Raw genomic sequence first — 22,709 nt, 5'->3', positions numbered from 1 at the left:
AAAAACCTTCTCCTTGTTAAGCCCACATTCATGACACTGAGTAACTCTCTGAGTAGTTGACAGATTTACTCTGTTCCCCTTCCCAGACCTATCTGAAGGTCTCCTCTAATATATCCTACAAACAGGATCTAGTCAAATGGACAGCAGTAATGTATATGGTATTATTCTGACACCTTGAATTCTATGGCTGTAGAGTCATAGGAAGCCACTAAGATAGTTATGTATGATGACATACGGGCCCAGTAAGGGGGCTGCAAGAGGGTGTTGAAGATGAGCAATTCCAATTCCAAGTAGGGTTACTCTACTTAGAGTGGTTTCTAGGTATCAAGTCCCAGTATTTCTAATAGGTTACAATCAGCAAAATAGTATTTATAGAATATGGTGTGATGGTTTTCAGAGTGCACTAGTATTTGCACTTCAGGAGAATACCAGACAGTGTGAGCTATAGTTAGAGAGGTACATAATTTGTATGTAAGATAGAAGTAGTCTGCGAACACTCAGACGTGGAATATAAATATTGAAGTATCTCCTAAGCCTTCAAGTATCATCAAGCAATGTTGAATGAACCTTAATAATATGATATTGCGTTTACGATTCTATTCCGCTTTACCTCATCCTTAGTAGTCATAAATAAAACAAGTAACTCTTTAAGCTATTTTAGATGTAACAGATGCTCAATTTGGGAAGATAAATCCTGAAGTCAGGACCATACCAGGATGAATTCTTCTGCTAATGGGAACAAATATAATAAACATTGAAGTCTCAACAGTAGAGTTTGAAGAAAGAAAATAGTAAAACTTAATATTATTAAGTCATAGCTTTACTTAATTAAGTCTTGATCTCAAGAGGTAGTTGATTGCCAGAGTAGAGGAAAACTCGTATAGACTTAAGTAGATTTCATATACTGCCAGTAGCTCTTCATTACTACTCTGTGTTCGCGAGCACCCAACTCCCTTGTGCTGTCTAGCCATCCTCTATGGATTGGACTAAAGATTCTCTGTAGTGAACTAGACTACTCTGTGGTTTGCTAATATCTACCTAATAAAAGTGTTTTATCCACTGCATCTACAATACAACCGCAGAAGTAAAACCTCGTCTTATCATAGATATGTTAGTGGCGAGCTGACTGGTCTAAGTGGATGTAATACCAACTTTGGAACCCTCTACCTATATATACTTAGTCTTCTATGAGTATCTGTAGCCTCTGAATATCTATTAGGTTCTACTCTATTCCATATCATTCCAGATGATAGCCACACAGCTCTTCCAATTAACCCCTTCAGAGGTTGACTACCAATAGGTACTACCTACTTTCAACCCCACTAGAAGCAGGTTTCATCATAACCTCAGACTAATGCCTCAGAGTCCTTAATGATTTCCTAATACTATTACACTTTCGGGGCAAAGTACTTCAATTACCTTGCCTATAGGCCTCCGGTAACCTCACATACTACTTCTAACTTCAAAGTGGTATTATTCTATCAGTTCTGGTCCATTTTACACAAAACTACCTGGAAATTATTTTCCAGGTTTATCTCTACCTCTTTGTATATCCTGCAAACAGCGTCCAGTTGGACAAATGGCCTTAGCGTATATGGTGTTTCAGGATCGTCTTCACTTGTAGACTTTTACTAAGCTTACAGCAACTCTCCAGGCTGTAGTCCATAATACTAGGGACTTATAAGGGGTCGAAGGGGGGTGTTAGCCACCATACCTCCAAGTTACAACTTGTTCATAGCTGAACTGATTGTGCAGGAGTGATCAGCACAACCTGAGATTCCAACACCCTATCTAGTCTCACATGACAAACAATCTAGTAACTTCTTACCAAGCCCTACATAACAAGTTACTTTTAATATAGGGTAACTTAGCTCCATAGCAGGTTAACCGATAGCCTAAGGCAGGGTAACACTGGTCCAAAGGTAGGGTAACTCTACCCAGACCCACTATCAAACAATTCTAGATAACTCCCAAATTGACTACTTGGGTTATCCTACCCTATCAGGTAACCACCGCTCCTTACTACTACTTATGTACTTCTTAGTATGGCATAGTATGTCTAACTGAGGTACCTAACCAACAGTACCTCTACTCAGTAGACTCTGGTCTATCACCATTCCTACTGCAGTAGTCTCTTGACACTGGTATGGGTATTGGTTTGACTAACTGTAATAGTACTACATGGAGTCTTGTTACACTAGACAAATCTCTATTTACAAAATAAATCTCTAATGGCTTAGACAATTCTGAGTTTATACAGATTGTCTCTGTTTAACAATTGATATTAATATATATTCTGATTTCACTTACATTAGCAAATATCAAAAAAAAAAACATCAATTTACCATTCTCCTAAAGTTTCTCCACTTTATAATAGCAAGTTACCTGCTTATCTATCCTCGCAGAGATTTTCTAAGTAGTATCAGTAGATGTAATAAGAGTCTACAGAGTACTATTACAATTATCCTATAACGTTCCTAAGTCCTAGTTAATATATAGCAATGGGCAACAATACCTTTCTTGATATATATCCTCCTGTATATATATATCTTAGTTATCTTCAATAGTTCTTAAAGCCTTTAAGTTACGTTATGAACATCTATATGCATAACACCCATCATAGATTTGTATAGGTTTTAGTCTGTAGGCTCGTGAGAAATGTAAAGCGATAAAGAGCATGAAGATGTTTTTATTTGTAAAAGTAATAAGTATAGAAATTACTTAGAATAAAGTGTGAAGAGTCTATCATCCTCAGCCATACCTACCTCCTTATAGAGTACTCTTCCGCCAACCCTAACCCTGATAACTCACAACTGTGAGCCTCGTGAAAAGCCACATAGTACAGGTAGAAAAGAGTGCCAACCAGGTAGCTAAGTAGTGACTCTTTATAAAATCCATTAATACCAACTCAATGGTGACTCAAATCAGTTACAAAAACTGTAGAAATGCTTGCAGGATATGGAAGAATAAATGTACAGTTTTTCTATTTGATTTGATTAAGTATTAGGTTTATTATATTATGTTGCATGCTCAGCTACATGGTTGACACTTATCTGTTATCGTACCTATATAACAACTTATAGGACTCACATGGGTTATATGCGCACAGCCCCATGACTCATAATTGAGTCATGTACCAAATATAACAAATCATAACATAAACAGATCCTATGACTTTAGTGAGTCATATGTGTGGAACCTGTGACTCATAATCAAGTCACATGCAAAATCCTGTCACATTCATGACATAGTCAACCCTATGCCTATGCTGGTGTTAAAAGACTACTACTATAGGAACGGTGGTAGACTATTGTCTATTCATTAGAAGTACTATTAGTTAAGTACCTCAGTCGGACATGCTATGTAATACTAGGAAGTACATACGTACTAGTAAGGAGCAGTGGTTACCCTACTGGGTAGGATAACCCAAGTAGTCAATTTGGGGGTAACTCTAGATTGCTTAACTGTAAGTCTGGATAGAGTTATCTCTCCTACTCTGTAGGGTAACTCAGGGTGCTGTTACCCTACCTTTGAACCAGAGTTATCCTACTATAGAGCCAAGTTACCCTACCTTGAAAGTAACTTGTTATGCAGGGCTTCAGGAGAAGTTACTAGATTGTTTATCCTATGAATCTTCAGAGAGTATTCAAATCTCAAGTTGTATAGATCACTCCTGTACAATCAGTTGAGCTCTGAACAAGCTGTAACTTGGCAGTGTGGTAGCTAGTACCCCCTCTAGCCCCATTATATGTCCCTAGTATCATGGGCTACAGTCTGGAGAGTTGCTATAAGTCTAGTAAAAGTCTCCCAGTGTAGACACTTCTGTAATACTATATACCTTTACGCTATCCAGTCAACTAGAAGCTGTCCACAGGATATATGAGGGGGTAGAGGTGAACTTGGAGAATAGTCTCTAGGTAGTTTCATGCAAAACAGACCAGAGCTGACAGAATAATGCCACTTTGAGGTTAGAGGTAATCTGTAAGATAACCAGAGGCCTATAGACAAGGTAACTGAAGTCTTTTGCCCCGAAAGTGTAATAGTATTAGGAAATCATTAAGGACTCTGAGGCATTAGTCTGAAGTTACGATATGACCTGCTTCTAGGAGAGTTGACTGTGGGGAGTGCCTATTGGTAGTCAACCTCCAAAGGGGTTAATTAGGGGAGCTACATAGCCATCATCTAGAATGATATGGAATAGAGTAGAACCTAATAGATGTTCACAAGCTGCGGATGCTTGTAGAAGACTAAGTGTATATGGGTAGAGAGTTCTATAGTTGGTTCTGTATCCCCTCAGGCATGGCAGCTCACCACTAACCTGTCTACAATATGAAGAGTTTTTTACTCCTGCGATTGCATTATAGATATAGTGGATAAAACACTTCTGTCAGGTAGGTATTAGCAAACTACCGAGTAGTTTAGTTCACAACGGAGAATCTTTAATCCAACCTGCAGAGGTTGGCTAGATAGCCCAAGGGAGTTGGGTGCTTACGAATACAGAGTAGTAATGGAGAGCTACTGGCAGTATATGAAATCTACTTAAGTAATTGTGAGTTCTCCTGTACCCTGGCAATCAACTACCTCTCAAGATCAGGACCTAATGGAGTAATATTGACTTAACAATATTAAGTTTTACTGTTTTGTTTCTTCAAACTCTACTGCTAAGATGTTGAAATTTTATTATAGTTGTTTCCAGAAGAATTTATCTCACTGTAGTCCCATCCTCAAGATGCATTTTCTCTGAGGAAGTCCCCCTTATAGCAAGTTGTCCACCCACCCATTACAATAAAATCCGTATCCACTTAGTAGGACATGCTATAGTAAATGTTACTAGTAAAAATAAAGAAATTAGTAAAAAACTCTAAAGTAAAAAAAAAAAAGAGGAAAGAGAAGGAAAAATTTTTTTTTAGGAGGAGATAGAATACAAAATAGAGGGGAACTAAAGTGATTAATAAATTAGCCATATAGATGTAACTTTGAGTAGCAATACTTGAACAGTCATAGTATTAGTGGAAAATACTTATATTAAGTTGAATGTATATATTTATAGAAAAGAGAGTTGAAAAGTGCAATGAGGAAAAAAGGAAGAATAGAAGAGGGAGGAGGAAGCTATTATATAGATCTATCTCAGAAGTGTCAAGAAAGGTCAATATAGGAAAAGAAAAAAAGATAAAAATAGGATTTATACTTGTATGAGGATGAGAGAGAGGGTATGTATACAATAAACATTATGAAGGAAAATATAACATTGTAACAGAAGTTGAAAAACCAAACCCGTTAGTAAATTTCATTACCTCATACTTTTTTATATTCACCTCTAGAGATAAGAATTAAACCTAATTAAGTTCTACTGCTACTTGCAAGCAATTTCCGTAGGACCAAATACAATTTCATAATTCTTATAGTGCAAACTATTTAGATGGGGGACCACGGCAGTTGTATTGTGAAATGCTTTAGTTGGGTAGGGTATAGGATAAATCATGGTGATGGTGATGGTGATGGCAGAAGTTTTGCAACTTAATCATAACATATTATTTCCCGTATCTATTTAATAATTATCTACATTGCCTGGTGCCCTGCTCGGGTATGCTAGTATCATAGTACCGGTACCGCATGGGTAGCTGTCCTTACTGAAGTGGTCGTTTGGGCTTGGTTCCTACGACTAAGCCCTTATGGCTCTGGCGTTGGGATCTTGGCAAGCTTTGCATATGTAATCAATAAGTTGAGGCTCCGGATTTTCTATTTTTCCAGACCCAACTAACGATCAGATGATAGAAAGAGGGAATATAAAAGCCCATATCAGTGCGGGAGATATTAAGGGCTAATATTGAATATCCAAACCCTATCTTGTGCCTATTTATGCATTGCGTGTTTTTGACATGGAAAAAACCGGTGTTCGTCTTGCTCCGTTACATTACCGTACAGCAACGCTCCGCACTTGTTCTCTCAACGACCCAACGCTCCACGCGACATCGCCAGAGAAAGCCAGCATCGCTCCCAATTTCTCCACCGCAAAAATACACCTACCTTTCATCACCTTCGCACTTCATCTTCCCTCTACTCTTTCTGGTGACTTCTACAACGTTTCCATATTTCGGTGGACTTGTGAACTTTTCTCCTACCGGTTATGGCTACTGCGCACGAGCAGTCAATGAACGCCTCCAGGTGAGAGTCATTAACACTACCGCTTTGCGACCTCACGCTTTTTGTGCTAACTATGGGCTCCGCCGGCAGTGCCATTCCTCTCCCGGAAATTCCTGTAAAACTGCGATGTACCATCTGTAGCGAGCTCGCAAGAGGCGCATCTCGTCTACCTTGTTGCGAACAATCGATATGTGAAAGCTGTCAGTTATTTCTCTCCCTCTCAGATTAATCACCATAGCTGGATAGCAGCCAACTCTAAAACTCAGGTCGATCAAAACTACCGGATGTCTGTCCGGTCTGTGACCACTCTCCGCTCGGTGCCAGCGATTGCAAACCGAATGGAGCCTTGAGGACCACGGTGGCGGTGTTTTTGCGAACCGCGGAGAAAAAGCATAACTTGTCGATGCAAAAGTTACAGAAGGAACAGGCAAAGCCTGTTGAGCCTCAGTCAGAGGCGAAAGTCTTGGAGCCAAAACCAGAAAAGCCTCAACCGACTCACGCTTCTCCTGTCGTTAATCCATTAACTCCTCCTCAAGAGGCCTCAGAAGTTGCTCGAAGTGAGGGGCCACTAGTTCCTCCACCTACTGTTAGGGTGGGTTTTTTCTACTTTGCCTTAAATGCATTTCGCCCAAATGCCTTTGAGAATATTGACAGTTTATAGGAAAGCACTGAACAGCCTGGAGAGAAGTCGCCCGGAGAGAAGGAGGCGACCCCTGTGTCTGACCAACAAGCCAATGGCTTCGTTGGCGATCAGAATGCGTGGTTTGGGCAGAGTACCGCACCGATGGGCGGTATACCGAACATGTTTTCTGCGCATGGTGTCGCTGGTACTCCTTGGGGAGATTACAGCATGATGCAGAATATGCAGGGCGGATGGGCAAACGGATACGGAGGCATGATGGGTACGTAATGCATCTTTCCATATATAATTTTTTTTTTCTCGATCACTATACTGATGTTATCCATCAAGGATACACCATGGGTATGAATCCGATGGCAATGGCTCAAGGAGGAGGGTTCGATGGAGGAAGTTATGGAGGTATGGGGATGAGCAGAATTGGTTTTAATAACGGTCAGGGTGGAGGATCTATGGGATGGAATAATGGATGGAATGGACAGAATAATGTGGGATTCAATCCTGGAATTGATGGTACACGTAATGGTGGATTTTATTCTGCTGCATCTGCTGGTGGATATAATCACCAATCTCACGGACATCATCAGATGCCCCAACAGTATCATAATCCTCATTTCCAGCGGCAGCAGCCTTACCAGCGAGGCGGCCGTGGTGGTGGTTTTGCCGGTGCTGGGCAGCGCCAAGTTTCTCTTGAACACCTGCAGCAGAATTTTCAGGATGCACAATTTCAACAACAAATACAAGGAATTGATGAAGCTGTTGCTGCCGTCACCACCAGTGGCGAAAAGAAAGGAGAAAAAATCCAGTCTGTTGTGTCTGAGGACCTTGATAATATAGCTGATGCAATCGATGTACCTACTGATTCTGCCTCTACCGTTGTGGTCGGAGGAGCAATTGGTACTACTGAGGATCTCGCAGAATCATACAATTCGATAACTCCCGTGAATCCTGACATGGCTGCTCAGTATTTTCCCACTGATGATTTTAGATCGCAGGGCTTTCAACAACAGCAAGTTTACCCCATGCAGTTTAATAATGGCTTTAGAGGGAGCCTTAGACGCGGTGGCTTCCGTGGAGATTTTATGGGAGGCCCTAGAGGAGGCGGACATGTCGGGCCCATCCCAGCTGCACCCGGATCCATGGATGGCGATAGAAGACCCATTGAAGGAATAGGACTAGGCGTTGAAGGAGCCCCTACAGGACCTAAAGCATTGAGAGAGAGAGGATTAAGCCGTAGTGGACCACCCATTAGAGCAGGTTATATTGGACGCAGAGGAGGGGGGTATCCGGTATCGTCATGGACTAGAAGGTTTGTTTTCATAGCCGCTATTACTCAACTCTATGCAATCTTACGGTATTCTCATGTGCATTTGTTTAGTATCTCGCCCGACCACGCCTTTTCCAGATCCAGGTCACAGGATAGCCGGCGCCGTTCCAGATCGCCAGATCGAGGGCGCAGCCAGGAGAGAGACAGAAGTAGGGACCGAAGCCGCGATCGTCGTAGAAGTATAAGAAGCCGAAGCCGTCACCGGAAGCACCGTTCCCCATCCGTTGAAGTAAACGGTGAGCGCCCCAGGGGAAGATCCCTAGATCGTGATGCTGCGGACCCGCCCTCCGCCACCGCGAACCCCCCTGAGACTGCAAACGATGTTGCTACTACTACTACTACTACTACTACTGCAGAAGCACAGGAAGCAGGAGACAAGGAGTCCATAACTACGGCGACAAATGGCACCCAGGAGCCCGCTCCCGCTAGGAGTAAGCGATCAAGAGACGTATCATTAACGAGAGACCAGACTCCATCCCGCTCGCGCAGCAGATCCCCCGGCCGTCATCACAAACGCTCTCGCCGACACCGCAGACGAACACCTAGCCCCGATCGTGACCGCGACCATGACCGGGATAGGGATAGGGACAGAAGCAGGGACCGCCGACATAAACGCCACAAGCATAAGAGTAGCAAACGTCACCGTCACTCCCGCTCTAGGTCCCCTTTCGCCGGCGCCTCACAAGAACCCACCGCTACACCTACAACCGCGGCACCAGCAACAACTAAAGCCTCCTTGCCCATCGACGCAGACGCAGCGGCCGACGACCGCCGGGAATTCCGCCACAAACGACGCAGCGACAAGGGCAAGGATAAGGACCGCCGCGATTCTAGCCGTCACCGTTCACACAGACATAAACATGATCGTGAGCGGAGGGATAAAGACAAAGGAGACGCTACGCCTATCACGCCAGTCGACAAGGAGGGTACTGGAGACCGCCATCGCGATCGAGACCGCAGAGACAGAGACCGCGAGAGAGACAGGGAGAGGGAGAGAGGCGGGGGCAGGGAGAGAGACAGGGAGAGAGACAGGGAGAGAGACAGGGAGAGAGACAGGGAGAGAGGCGGAGAAAGAGATAGAGACGGTAAAGAAAAGGAAAATGACAAAGATAAGGGGAAAGGGGGAGAAGACCGAAAATCTCGCCGCGACTCCCGCTCGCTCAGGAAACTGTCGTACAAATATGACGACGAGATTGACCTGGAAAGACAGGCAGAGAGGGATCGGGAGGCGGAAAGGTGGGGGATTAAATAGATTCCTTTCATGCCCTTTTCCTTCCCTTTCCCTTACCTTTCTTCATTACTGTTTGGTGAATGGCCCGACGGACGGGCGGACGGACGGATGGATAGGAAGGGGGGGGCAGGCGAACACCCCCTCTGGGAATTTGTCTTCTGTTGTTTAAAAGTTACTTTTTTTTTTGTTCCATTTTTCTTTTTGTGTATTGCTCTTCTACTTTTCTTTTCTACTTCTTTTTACAAATCTCCTCTTGGCCGTCTTGAGTCTATATTTGCATCCTCTTTTCCCTTCACGGAGCCTTCATTCCATTCACCCTGTCCATAAATTCTAAACCCTTTTAAACCTTTTTACTTTCACTTTTCACATTTACTTGACGCCTTTGCGTGTGTATCTGTATGTGTATGTGTATGTGTATGAAGTTTTTCCCCTCATCCTCCTCTATTTCTCGCTATTTTTACGTCCCATGTTGACGATCAACTAACTTTGCTATGCTATGCCATGCCAAGCTAAGCTACGTTATTCCCGGAGATTCCTTTATTTTCATTATTTTTATTTCCTATTCCTTTCTCTTATAGCTTGGTGGGCGGTGAATGGATTGGATTGGATTGGATTGGGCAGGATGGTGGGGAAGGGGGGAGAAGAATCACGTATTATCACTCACTAGATTTTTTCCTTTTTCGTGTATAATTAATTATTTTATGATAGCATGGTTTGTCTTGGTATTGATATTGGTATTGGGACGAGTAAGTAATTAAAAAGGCTGATCAAAAATAATGATAATACTCTACACATCCGAACCACCCCCCAATCTCCGAAAGAGCAAAACCTCCCTCCTCAATCCCACCTCGCCCTCGCCAATGCCCCACCTCGCAACGATGCGAAACCCACACTCAGCGATCAAGCCCTCCATGGCGACCCCGGGCTGAACCCTAATCCCCTCAAACACCGCGCGCAAGTCCGGATTCTTCCCGACGGCCCGAGCATAGCTCTCCCACGCCTGCGGCTCGAGCACGAAATACCCCCCGGGCTTGACGTCCCCGGCGACCCTCTCGAAGAACCTGCGGAGGCCGGGGTCCCCGTGTGCGAGGTGCACCCATTTGACCACGCTCAGCGCGAGCACGACGTCGTACCCGCTAGCGACAGCGCCTCCGGATGCGGTGACGTAATCGCCGCACCAGAACCTGGCCCGCTCGCGGACCTCGGCGGGGGGTATCCTGCATCCGTGCCTCCGCACGGAACTGACCGGGTACCAATCTGCTGCTGCCCGTTCGCCGCCGTCCGGGCGCGTCCGGGAGAGGGCGAAGGCGACGTGCGAGCGCGATTTCGAGATCAGCTCCTCGTCCACGTCCACGCCGACTACGGACTTCACCGCGTGGCGGAGGAGCAGGTGTCCGGCTACGGCGCCGTTGTTGCAGCCGATGTCGAGGACTGTTGCGTCCTTTAGGATTTCTTGGGGAAGGAGGTTCAGGCGTGGGTCTGGGATGTGTGCTGCTGGGTTCGAGCCTGTGTGCCGGGCGTGGGATTGGTAGGTTTTGTAGGAACCGGTTTTTGTGGACATCTCTTTTTTTTTTTTTAACGGTTAGTTGATGGTTGGTGATGGTGGGTTGGTTGTGTTTTCGATGCTTATTTCTTTGGTGTGGTATGGCTTGGCGGGGATTTTGGTTGGAGTAATTGGTGGATTCTGTGCTGAGGGTGAGGTGTGAATTGGGGTGGTAAGTAGGTGGTGCGAGTGATTAATCGTGATGAGTTCCGAAGAGTAATTTTGTGCGGATATCCAGTCTCCTTCATTGTGACCGGGGGGGGGGGTGGAGATTCTCCAATTTGTTTGAAATTAGCCAGGGTACTATACAAAAAGTAGCATTACAAGTTCCCTCTCATCTATAAAGTACTATTTCCTACACTTCTCGCTCCCCGGGTGATTTTCAGTCTCCTACATCTGCCAGAAACCTGCCCAAACGCCCTTTCCCAATACCAATTCGCAGTTTCCATTCCCAAGAGCCATTTACCTCCACCCCCCAACCCGCCCTTCATCCCACCTCTCCTTCCTCTCCTTCCTCAAGTGATACGTTTTCCTCAGCGCCCTATACTCCCTCACAAACTCACCAACATCCCTCCCACCCTCCTCTAAAAACGACTCTGCCATGGCATCGGCAACAGCCTCGGCATCGCCCACAGCATTAACCAATCGACTGTACAATGCAGGAGAAGAGAACGGCTGCAAAGCCTGGTACATCTCCTTCTCCCTATCCCTCCAAGTCCTTTCCAACTGCCTGGTCTCTACAAGCGTCCTTTCTGCGCTCTCCCTGGCCGTTACAAGTTTGGACTCGAGCGCGGCGAGTCGAGCAGCTAACTCCGCGTTGTGCTGCAAATTCGCAATGAGCGTCGCATCAGCACTCGCCGCCATAGGATGGGTAGCCGCGAAGAGTGCTTCTAGTAATTGCGGGGAGTTGAGGATGTGTTCTAAGTCATCGCGTCTGCGAATTTTTAATTTTAATTTTTCCGGTCAGTCACTTGTACACGATGAATGGACGGACGAACGGGCGATGGGTCGGGGGGTAAGGGGTTATGATACGATTTGTTCAGCAACACAGACGGGACGAAACCGTCGTCTGTCGGAGGTGGTGGGGGCGGTGGGGGCGCAGAAAGAGCTCCCGCGGGCATAGGCGAAGTAGTTCGGGACCCCGCAGCCGAGGATATAGGCTTTGGCGGCGGGGCTGGTGGAAGGTTTGGATCGTAAGACGCGCTACTCTGGTATGACGATGGCGTCGACATTGGTTGCTCAATCTAAGGTGGGGGCCAATCGGTGCGCCGTAGAGTGGGGGGAAGTAGGGGGGGAGGGATGTGTACTTGAATGCTTATCGTGAGCTTGTTCCAGAGACACGGGTCTGGAACGGGTTCCAAGAGGAGGGGGTGGGAGGTATGATATGATACAAGTGAAAGGGGAAAGTGAGTATCGCAAGGGGCCCAGCGAGGGTGTTGGAGGGAGGTTACGATAAGGTGTGGAGCAAAGATTCGATTCTGGTACCGAATGACGAATGCAAGCCCAAACCCCGCCCCCATCCAGCCATCGTTGCCATGGCAACGGTAAACCCGATCCACTTGCCCCAACCAGAGCAAGAGGGGTTTTCCCACTCTCCTCCTCCTCCTCCTGAACCCCACCTTCCCATCCAACACAAACGCCAAAAAAAAAAAACGCCCCTCCACTCCAACACTTCCCATTCTCCTTTTCCCACTATCCAAAAGAATGCGGTAGTATGGTAACACCCCGCAGCCGAGGCCTTTGATACCGGCGCTGTAGCTATGAAGCACCTCCAATCCACCCCTCAATCCTATCACACTGTACTCCAGTCACGGTACCCGGGTATGGTCATAAAGGACGAAAAAAGGTATCGGCAAGATCCAATGAGGCAGTGAGCAGCTGGTCAATATTAGTGGGAAAAACAAAAATAAGAACAAGTTGATATGAGCAACCTGGAGTGGATACTAGGTGAATTATCTTACAAACAGAAGGATGATGTTTGGGTAGTGTGAGGTACAAATAATAAGATTTGGTTTAGTACAGATGAGTCCAATAAAGATTTCCTGCATCCCAGAGTAGGCACCCACAATCCTCAACTCTTGTCTTTGGAGGAAAGTAAACAGCAATGCAAACTGGTCCAGGTTTCTGACTTCTGCAATACAATGTTTCTGTTCATGGTGTTTATGGATTGATCAACATAATCCCTGCACTGCCACTACAAGTTTCCCGCCCATTATGGCCATGCCCAAGTACAAGTACAGTTCACATACAAGTGCTGTGTGAGCACAGGTACACATACATAAGTAGCCCCAGATTACCGATTTTCAAAAATGTTTCACATCTGCACACATATGAGGAACAAGCAAGCAGGCTTTAACACCCTTTATAACTCTGACGCGTGAGGAGGACGGTGATGGAGGAGGTTTTTCTGATTAGGTATATGAGTATCAACCCTGGAGTGCCCAAAACTCCCCTGCAACGATCGACCTGTCATCCAGGAGTGCACGGTAATACCGTGAATTTTAGCCGCTACCAAAGAGGATAATGGATAGGTGGATGGATGGATAGACGATTTCACAATGGGTAGTTTCTCTCTTTCCTTTTGGGTGTTTTTTTTTCTTCTGTTTCTTCTTTTCTTTTCTTTCCTTCTTTCTTTTTTTTTGGCTGGGGGTTTATTTTCCAGTGTTGGAGACAGGGAGAAAATAGAGAGAAAAAAATAAGTGAGAAGGAAAGAAAGAAAGGCGGCCGTGGTTATTAGGAAGACGGCGAGGAGGTAAGTACCGTAGGGAGGGGGGGGGAGGGGCTCGACCTCAGGCTATCGCAAGATGGGAGAGTTGAAGCAACACATCAGGCCTGGAAAAGTAGAGAAAGAAAAGAGCAAGAGCAACAGAAAAAATAAAATAACATACAAAAGAAAGTCCTGTATGAACAATGAACATATATATGAGCCACACAAATATCGAATGTATAGGAATAAACTGAGGTAGGATGAGGAACGTATATAAGAAGAGTCTCAAAAAAAAAAAAAACATCAAGAATGATGGTAGTGGTAGTATGATAGTAATAATAATAATAGTGGAAACAGTAGTAAAAATAATAGAAAACCCTTCCCGAATCCCGTGAGGACAGCTTGTATATATGACCTTGCTCTCTCAAATTCTCTGCTATCCAGGCTGAGCACATGCTAAGCAAAAATGGAAAGCGAAGAAGCATTAGGGAGTGATATTGTTGAGAAGGAGCTCGTCGAGGAAATAAGAGAGAGAAAGAGAGAAAGAAAGAAAAGGGAGGTTCCCTAGTTTCCCTTACCACCTGTCCTATAGAAATGCATTCATCCATGTGCGCCCAATAACCAAAACTGTGACTGAGTTCTGCGACCTACCACTCACCCCTCGTGTTCCCACAGCACCCGCCTTGGAAGGGAAACGGCTCAAAAGAGAAAAGAAAGAAAGGAGAAAGGAAGAGGCCGTGGACATTGCATGTCCCCATGGGCAATCGGGCATCCCCATTATCACCAGTTGTCCCATCGCTTCTCACACCCCTTTTCCGGAAATAATCCCTCGTCCGTTCTCAAGAAATAAGAGGGTGGGGAGGTGCCCGTTTCCAGAAAAAAAAGCCTACTTCAAACAAGAGAGAAGAGGGAGACGGAAAAAAAAAAGATTGCCAATATTCCTTGGGAGTAAAAAATACATTTACCCCGAACCTAAACCCCCCATCACCATCTCTTGCCCATTGAATCCTACGCCTCCATCATGTTTTCCTTCTGCGTTTGGGCTTCCCTGCTGCTGTTGAGGGTGTATCATCTCCACTACCCTCATCCTTTCCGCTACCACCGGGAGCCCCTCCAAGAGCCTTCTCGTTGCCTTTCTTGACTGAAATAGCGCACCCTTGCCTTTTGAGCGCTTTGGTCAAAGAGGTACTAGGCCTCATCCCCGGGAATTCCTTCGCCGTATAGACCGTGAAAATGTCGCTCAACGTCTCCGTTATTATTGGTGTATAACCCTCAGGCTGCAGGTCACTGGGCTCGAGTCTCATTAGGACGAATCGCAATCGATATTTGCCATGCGTTCTACATGATAGGTCCGGAAAGCAGAAAAAACAACCCTCCCTTTCCTCCCTCATCCAGCCCGACAAATGGTGACGAGACCAACGTTCCCATAAGTCGCCGCGTCTGTCTTTTATCCATGCCTATCAGGGCCGTCTCATCCGATTGTCCATCTGTGCTCCACAACGTGCAATGAACGACATTAAACGGGTAACGCATCTCCGTCGGATCTGAGTTCCCTGCTGAGTCGTTTATGATCAGTTGAACGATTGGAGGTGGGTCGATCACCCTGCGGTCTCGCTCACCGAAACCACATGCTCGAGCTGCTACTGGTTGTTGCCGCACCTGGATTTGGTAACGACCAGGACTATCACAAATACATATTAAAAAATTGGTGCCCACCCTTTTCAAACCGCTCCCGGTGCAACATTTAAACTGACCTTCTCTGAACAGGGGCCTCTCTACGAGTAGTTGCGACATCTTCTACGGATGCCGGCGTAAACCTTGGGCCATAACCCGAAGGCTGTTGCTGCTGCTGGTGTTCATCCGAGAAGCCCTCATCGATTGAGCGCTTCGCAGTGTATGTTGGTGAAGGTATCATAGCGCTAATGCTCGATCTGGTAGTTGGGTTAATTGATGAAAAGCAATCTATCTATCCGGGGGGTATAGCAGTCAATATAACTGTTAGGTTTCTCATACCTTCGTCGCTCTGGCCCGGAATCCCCGCTGAACCTCCTCGAGCCATAGCTTTGATCGACGCTAAAGGGCGAAGGCGATGGGTACCCCGAAGACGCGGGAGATGGAAAGGGTTGTGATGGCATAAGTCGTGCAAACCGGTTTGAGACCTGATTTCCCTCATTTTTGCCACGAGTCTGTAAGGGACTCGGAACGTGTTGCGGAGGGAGCGTATTCTGCGGTGGAATGTGAGTCGATGGCTGTTGCGACTGCACAGGGGGCGGTAATACTGGTCCGCCGGCACTAGCACCGGAGCAAGGATTCGCTAGTGGCGCCAATACTGGTCCGGAGAAATGTACTGCTGCAACCTGTGAACCTCCAAATATGGGCGGCGGGAGTTGGGGGTGGTTGTGGGGTTGAAATACTGCGGAGGGCATAGGCCGCGGCGACTGGGCCATTGGAGACGATGACGGTATTGCGTTCCGTGCCTGGTGTGGATAGATGGGTTGAGGAGGGGGTCCAGGCGACATCATTCAGGCTCATTCGCGACCCTAAAGGTCGGTGGCCGAAAGTATAGATATGTGTGTAGCCGCAGCGGAGAGGAGGGGACGTGAGAGGGGTGGACGGTGGTGGGATGGTCGGTGGTTAGGGGCAGAATCGAGGCCGACAGCAGCGGGGAGAAGGGTTGAGGTTGCAAATGTCAAGCAGCAGAGCTCAACGGCGCGCGCGTGTGCGCCTCCTGGTGGAGGCAATCCTTAATCCTTCCTCCAGAAATGGTGAACTACCCCAGGACAAAGTGTAACGCACGTACCGCCAAAAGCCCAAAGGTCTTGGAGCAGCCGGCCAATGATAATCCCAACCCCACAAGAAAACCGATAAAACCAGATAAACACACAAGTAACCAAGAAAAAAAAAAGGTTCGGGGAGGATAGAAGTGCTCTGCTTCTTTTTCCAACGCGGGTACCGATTATCGCCAGGGTATTGAAGACAAGTTCCAAGGGTCGTTTGTAACAGCAGTGAGACGGCAATTGAATCGTGAGAAAGTAAAGGCAAGCCAGTGAATCGAATGCGATCGGGATAGAAGTAAAGTTGGCCGGGTGAAAGGAAAGATTTGAATATAATACGTATGTAACGAGCTCAAGCAAAGGAAGGCAAAGCGTAACAGGTCGTATGCACCGTAATCTCGTGTTGTGCTCTTTGGAGTTTATGTACGGAGAAATGGATCTATCCACGGATAAAGCGAAGCTTAAAGAGTGAGAGGCAATCGTGCCGGGACTAAAGAACCCTGTAGAAACAGTGTTGGCGTTACAATGAAAAAAAGAAGAATGGAAACTGAATGGAGGAGGGGAAGTGTTGTACGGAGCAAAAGAACGGGGTTGGTCGAGAGAACGGAAGTGAGACGTCTCTGCACGTCTGCTAGTAGGGGAGGAAGGAGGGACGGAGGAAACGACTGAGGGGGGGCGGTAGGAGGGGGCAGAGGGGGAAGGGAGATGAGAGGTAGGATAGAAGAGAGGAGGAGGGAGAGAACGAAAGGAAGGAATGGGGGAGGATGAGGTAGGATGGGAATGAGGAGGACAGAGGGAATGTGGGGGGGGGAGAGGGAGGTTAGGGAAAAGGGAGGGAAAAACGAGAGAGTAAGGTGTAGCAGCAATGCCTACTACTCTCACTGCCCTCCTCGTCCTCCGACCTCCTCTTCCCGCAGACGGCCGCAGAAGGCAATAGCACTAACACCTATAGCGGCGGCGGTAACGACGAGAATACAGTGGTCTGGGAGCGGAAAAGGGGAAGACGTTGAACTTGCGCTCGCAATTTTCAGAGCAAACAGGTGCAGGAGGAAATTGTGGAGCTTGGGGTCTGTGATGGATTGGTAGAGAATGATACAAAAGAGACACCAAGGAAAATGTTCAGTTACGCACCTAGCTATCGTGTATCTTGAGCCGAGTGTCTCTCTTGGAATGTCTTTGTGCGAGGGAAGATAGAGAGTGGAGGGGGGGGGTTCCTTCTAAAGCACGATTCTCGAAGGAAAGAAAAAATATATATAAATACTGTATGTATAATGTGCCGATATCCTCCTCTCTCCCTGAATAACGAAAAAAAAAAAAAAAAAAAACAGGAAAAAATAAATAATAATAATAATCCGAAAGGAAAGGTAAGAAAAAAGACAAGACAGGATGAATAAAATGGGAACTGGAGAAAATGAGAGGGTAAAAGGAAATAATGAATGAAAATGGGGATAAAATAAAAATAAAAAAATAGACCTTCCCCGGAAATCCCCAAGGGAGCGGGTGGGCTAGAATAGAGGTATCACAGCAGTGAAGGCCCCTCTCTTTCTTTCTCTCTTTTCTCTCTTTTCTCTCTTTTCTCCCTTTCTCTTTTCTCTTCCCTCGCGACAAGCAAGACGGAAGCCTGTATAGTATAGTAGGGAGACTCAATGTTGTGTACAGTATAGCGGCTGCAAGGTGATGTGATGCGAAGCCAAACCGGTAACTAAGCTTGCCTCATCGTCCTCCTGCCTCTAAAATGCAAGGAAAGACAAAACGGATTCACACTATTTCCGCGGGCTCGTGTTATGCCGCCAGAGGGAAGCAAGATATAAAGGGTCAATGGCGCACTGGTGACTGTGCTCTATGATTGTGGTTGAGATGAGGGTAGAGAAGGGGAACAGCGAAACGAAGGCTAGATTCCTATGGAGATAGAGGAATTCAAGTGCTAGTAAATTGACCCATGGATCTGGCACGGAGAGCGGAGAAGGGAAGGCAATTAAGAAGAACCCCGTGTCGATTTTTAGAAGTCAATATACGATATGAGTTTCATTGAACCGACCTCCTCCGCTATTCTTGACCTGATGGACCAGTTAGGTCTTTAGGGTATCGAGTAGCGGATCCTGTGCTACGTACTGCGCAAACGGTAGTAAAGGCTGGATCCGTTTGGGTATTGAAATCCACAAAGAACTTCTAGGGTATAGCAAGCCCAAGGAGCAGGTATGTACTGTGAAGTAGATTGTCGGTGCCTTTGTTCCAGGGTCTGTCTACTGTATGCTCACAGTACTCTACTGTACTGTACATACTCGTATGCGGTGATTGATCCCCATCCATCCCTCCGCTCTCCCCCCTCCCACCACTCACCCCATTCCCCTTCCCCCCACGCATCTCCAGGGCAACCAGAAAAATAAAATAAAAATTATGGGGGGGGGTACAGTACGCCAGTATCGCACGAGCTTTATCTATCTAAGAGAAACGGTGTGGAGACGGGAAATGGGCTGTCGAAACCCGGGACGGACCACCACTCTAACGCCAGATTTGCTTGCGCCTTGACACTTCATCCCGCTTGTGCTAAATTATTGGCGGCTTCGCTTCGGCGGGGATCCTTGGTCCAATTGTCTCTTCTCCTACTAGTCTATGTCCGGTAGTCCTCCTGGGAGGCGTTGACCATTGGACGTATCATGTAGTGCAGCGCAGTAGAGTACTGACGGTACTCGCGCAGGGCAACACACAAAAGAGATCTCACTTTCCCCACCCGGTTATTCACTCTCTTCTGGCCTTTGTCATGCTGCTTCTTTCGATGTCTTAGTTCTTTGATCACAATGTCTCACGATCCCTCGTGGCAGTCGAGCAGGAATGATCCACATGAGAGACAAGTGCAAGCGCTCGTACAAATCGAGCCGAGGATTTTAATATCGCAGAGATACGATAGTAGTAATAGTCTCACTTTTGACCACACATAATACCGTGCTGGTCCTTCTACCCAGGAGCTCTACGAGTACCACTCCTTCTCACCATTCTCTTTCCAAATTCCCAACCTATTTCCTTCCCCCTCCCCCCCCCTTCCTCGAGTATTTCTCCCTATCATCCCTAGACTGCGTCGATCAGTGGCTGCTGCCTGCTCACTCACACTCACTACTACACCTAGATGTAGAAGCACATATCATACATACAGCGCAGCATAGCATATACACATCAAATATTTATTTATTTATTTATTATCTATTTATTTATTTAGTGATATTCACCCATGTATGGATATTTTGCGGGGCGTGAAAAAACCAAATTTCAAAAGATTGGTCAGACTTCTCTCCCCCCAAGGGGGGGGGGTATGACAGTATGATACTAATGATGATCATGATCATGAGAATGACAATAAATAGCCCTCTCGGCACCTCTTCCGCTTGCCCTAAGCTTCTTTTCCCGGCTATAGAAATACCGGTAGGTCTAGTTGCCCTCGAGTGTCTTATTTTTTTTTTAATAATAATATTATGATAATTTTTTTTTAAATTAATTTTATTATTATTTTTCTCCCATTGATCCCGTCCCTCCTCCTCGCTAAAGGTCACCCTGGTGGGTGGGTTGCTGCCGCTTAAAGAGGTAATGAGTTTCTTCCAGGATAGTATCGAACTGGCGGGGTCAAGGTAAAACAATAATGATAATCAAGAGGCCCCATGATAGGAAATATCTCGAATTCGGATAGGGAGGTGTCTCAAAGGGTTCTTTTTTTCCCCCCTTTTTGCTATCACAACTCAGGTGCGAAGTCATAGAAAATAGTTTATAGTATTATGGTATCATAGTATAGGTGGACATCAGTACCGGCGGTATGGATGAGAAACAATAGTCATCATCATAGCATTTGGCGGCCCGGTATATATACCGTTTACACGCCTCTCACTTACAGGCACTTACCTACTTAACCCTGTCAAAATAAAATAGAGCGAGACAATAAACATAGGGATAGGGATAAAACAAGACACCTGTGAAACAAAATGAAGTGAACTAATCCATGTCTGCAAGGACCAGCTTCTGGCGTGTGGTTTATACAAGTATGATAATATTCGTTTCTTTCCTTTTGTTTCCACTCCAGTTTAAACTGACCGGTTAGTCACTTCTCCGCATTGTTTCCCCTTTAAACTTGCCTGACTCTTTTTTCCTTTTCTCTTTTCCCACGATTGAGGAACGCGGAGGTACGTCATCACTGTGCATCCATACCGTCCATCTCCTAGCTTCAAACCCGGAAGAATCATGTATAATAATAGCTGCAAATATATGGCACGTAAGTGTCCCAAACCGAGGTAACTAGGTGTTTCAGAGGCACTTTGTTTCCTCCGTATGCTCCCCGCATCCCTGAGCGTTTGTCCATCTACTTACTACTGATTATGCAAACCTTTCCCTCTCCCTCCCCCTTTTTACTCTACTCCCGAGGGAAAAGAGGGATATGGTACTCGTATGGAAAAAGTGGAAGAAGTAGAAAGCAAAGGTAAAGAGCATTTACCCCACAGTATTTTCCTGCTCATTTTCCTTTATTCCCCAGAAAACCGGGGGAATAAGGATACCCTGTATTCAACCACTAGTACAGTACAAGCTAGAAACCAAACCAGCCAAAGCAAGTCCTACGCTTGCCGCACTCTACTGCCGGCCACCATCCTTCTCTTCTCCCCCTTGCGCTTACCTCCGCTCGCTCACTCTCTCATCCACCCACTTCACTCCGCTTCTGCTCCAATCCGGAGCACGCACCTATAGGGAAGCAAGTACCGTACGCACGACCTCAGCTCTTTTCTTACCACTATCGAGCGTGCGTTGCGAATTCCAGGTATTTACTGGAGTGTATGGCTGGCAGTGGGCACTTTGCCTTCCTCGAAGCTTCTCATTGGGGAATGCCAAGTCCGTTGCATCTTCTGCTGCTCGAGACCGGTACAGTACACGATAGCCATTGTGTTATTGGTTTATAGGGTAGTAATTTGGAGGGGAAGAGGAGGGGGGAAGAAGGAAACAAAAAAAATGTAATAAAAAAAGAAAACTGTATTTACTCTAGGCCCTGGCGGAAATGAAGAAAATATGAACATCTGACTAAGCAATTCAAGAACACTTTCTCCTAGGGACTGTGTTAGTACTGTACTGTACTGTGCTGTATCGTACTTGTAATCGAGTATTGTACAGTATTTCCGAGATGGTGCCTGTTGACAGCAACACAAGGATTAATTTTTTCTCCCCCAATTTTTCCCCTTTTCTCATTGACTCTATTTCTTTCTTCGCTTTTTCCTCCTTCTGTTGTCTGGCCTAGGTTTTTTTTTTATTCTGCCGCGTGGTTCTTGCTGTTAGTTAGCAAGCTTTCTCTCGTGGGTTCCCTCACTCGATATCGAACGGATAAGGTGTGGGGATATCGATTTGATAGATGCAGGATGGCGGAATTGACAATGGCGTGTCGGTAATGGTGGTCGATGCTCCTCTTGATACCGGTATTATATGTATTTTTCTTTTTTTTTCCCTTTTACCCTCCCCCCCTCCATCCTCGCCTTAGAATGTTGGAACCATCAGAATACGGGTTTTTTGACAGCAGCGGAGAGGAAAGAGGGAGAAAAAAGACAAAAATAATGCAATGATCTCGGTTCCACGAACACTATACTGAAAAAAAGCTCCCATATTTTGGTTTTCTTGATCCGCTAAATATGTGCTCGAGCGCATCTGTAGAAATCCCCGGCTAATCCACAATTATTCCGGCCACGGGCGGAATAGCAGTCCTTGCTGCCTAATACGCGTGTGAATGCACCAGTACGCAAAATGGGAGTAAAACGAAAATGAATAAGAGGATAAGAAGGCATCGAAATAATAAAGACCCCACAATGGTCTGCTCGAGCAATGGGGTAAAAGAGTGGAAAGGAAGGGAAGGAAAAAAATGAGAGGGAGACACAGGACCAAAAACCCCAATTCGAACCCCCCCCTTCTCCTCCCCTCCACTCCACCGATTCCACTCCACTCCTAGTCTAAGCAACTTGGCAAACCACCCAAACTTTTTCAGAAAAAATGATCCTCACACAACCATAACTTACACCCACACACACATAACAAAAAGTTTCCCGGTTTTTTTATTTTTATTTCTTTTTCAAGACATTTCCTTCAGCAGTTACACGAGACCGATCTCAGCCTAATGATGCCGCAGAACTGACGCCATCTTCGTACATTGTCGAGGGAGTGCAGACACAGGAGTTCAGGTAACATATCGGATATACAATTATGCGGGTCTCGGTCGGGTAAAACCCCAGAAAAGCACGGGGAAGAGGGGAAAAAAGAAAAGGAGAGGGAAAGGGGAAAAAGAAAAGGGTAGACGAGAGGAAAGAGGGGAGGCGGTGATCAGTTTGATGGGGGG

At 46.0% G+C, this 22,709-nt stretch overlaps 3 protein-coding genes; 1 reads left to right on the top strand and 2 right to left on the bottom strand.

The window, feature by feature from the left end:
* Positions 1 to 5,965: 5,965 nt before the first annotated feature.
* On the top strand, positions 5,966 to 10,029 carry GSTUM_00010270001 (uncharacterized protein; the record flags this gene model as incomplete). XM_002841179.2 has 7 exons in its annotated part: positions 5,966 to 6,165; positions 6,235 to 6,344; positions 6,411 to 6,736; positions 6,806 to 7,046; positions 7,115 to 8,090; positions 8,160 to 8,430; positions 9,961 to 10,029. Exons 1-7 carry the CDS (start codon positions 6,128 to 6,130, stop codon positions 10,027 to 10,029), a joined length of 2,031 nt encoding a protein of 676 aa, XP_002841225.1. The 5' UTR covers positions 5,966 to 6,127.
* Positions 10,030 to 10,033: 4 nt separating this feature from the next.
* On the bottom strand, positions 10,034 to 12,123 carry GSTUM_00010269001 (uncharacterized protein). XM_052355823.1 has 2 exons: positions 11,915 to 12,123; positions 10,034 to 11,816 (listed from the first exon to the last, which is right to left on the bottom strand). Exon 2 carries the CDS (start codon positions 10,898 to 10,900, stop codon positions 10,127 to 10,129), a length of 774 nt encoding a protein of 257 aa, XP_052211788.1. The 5' UTR covers positions 10,901 to 11,816; positions 11,915 to 12,123; the 3' UTR covers positions 10,034 to 10,126.
* A 1,404-nt stretch (positions 12,124 to 13,527) lies between these two features.
* Positions 13,528 to 16,111, bottom strand: GSTUM_00010268001 (uncharacterized protein; the record flags this gene model as incomplete). XM_002841177.2 has 4 exons in its annotated part: positions 13,528 to 14,962; positions 14,991 to 15,270; positions 15,344 to 15,520; positions 15,603 to 16,111. The coding sequence occupies 4 exons, from the start codon at positions 16,109 to 16,111 to the stop codon at positions 14,609 to 14,611; spliced, it is 1,320 nt and encodes a 439-aa protein (XP_002841223.1). The 3' UTR covers positions 13,528 to 14,608.
* Between the last annotated feature and the right edge of the window lie 6,598 nt (positions 16,112 to 22,709).

Source organism: Tuber melanosporum (genome assembly GCF_000151645.1).
Source record: "Tuber melanosporum whole genome shotgun sequence assembly, scaffold_68, strain Mel28".
NCBI classification, from domain to species: Eukaryota; Fungi; Ascomycota; class Pezizomycetes; order Pezizales; family Tuberaceae; genus Tuber; species Tuber melanosporum.
Note: the sequence above shows the minus strand (reverse complement) of the source record. Positions and strands in the feature narration are given on the sequence as shown.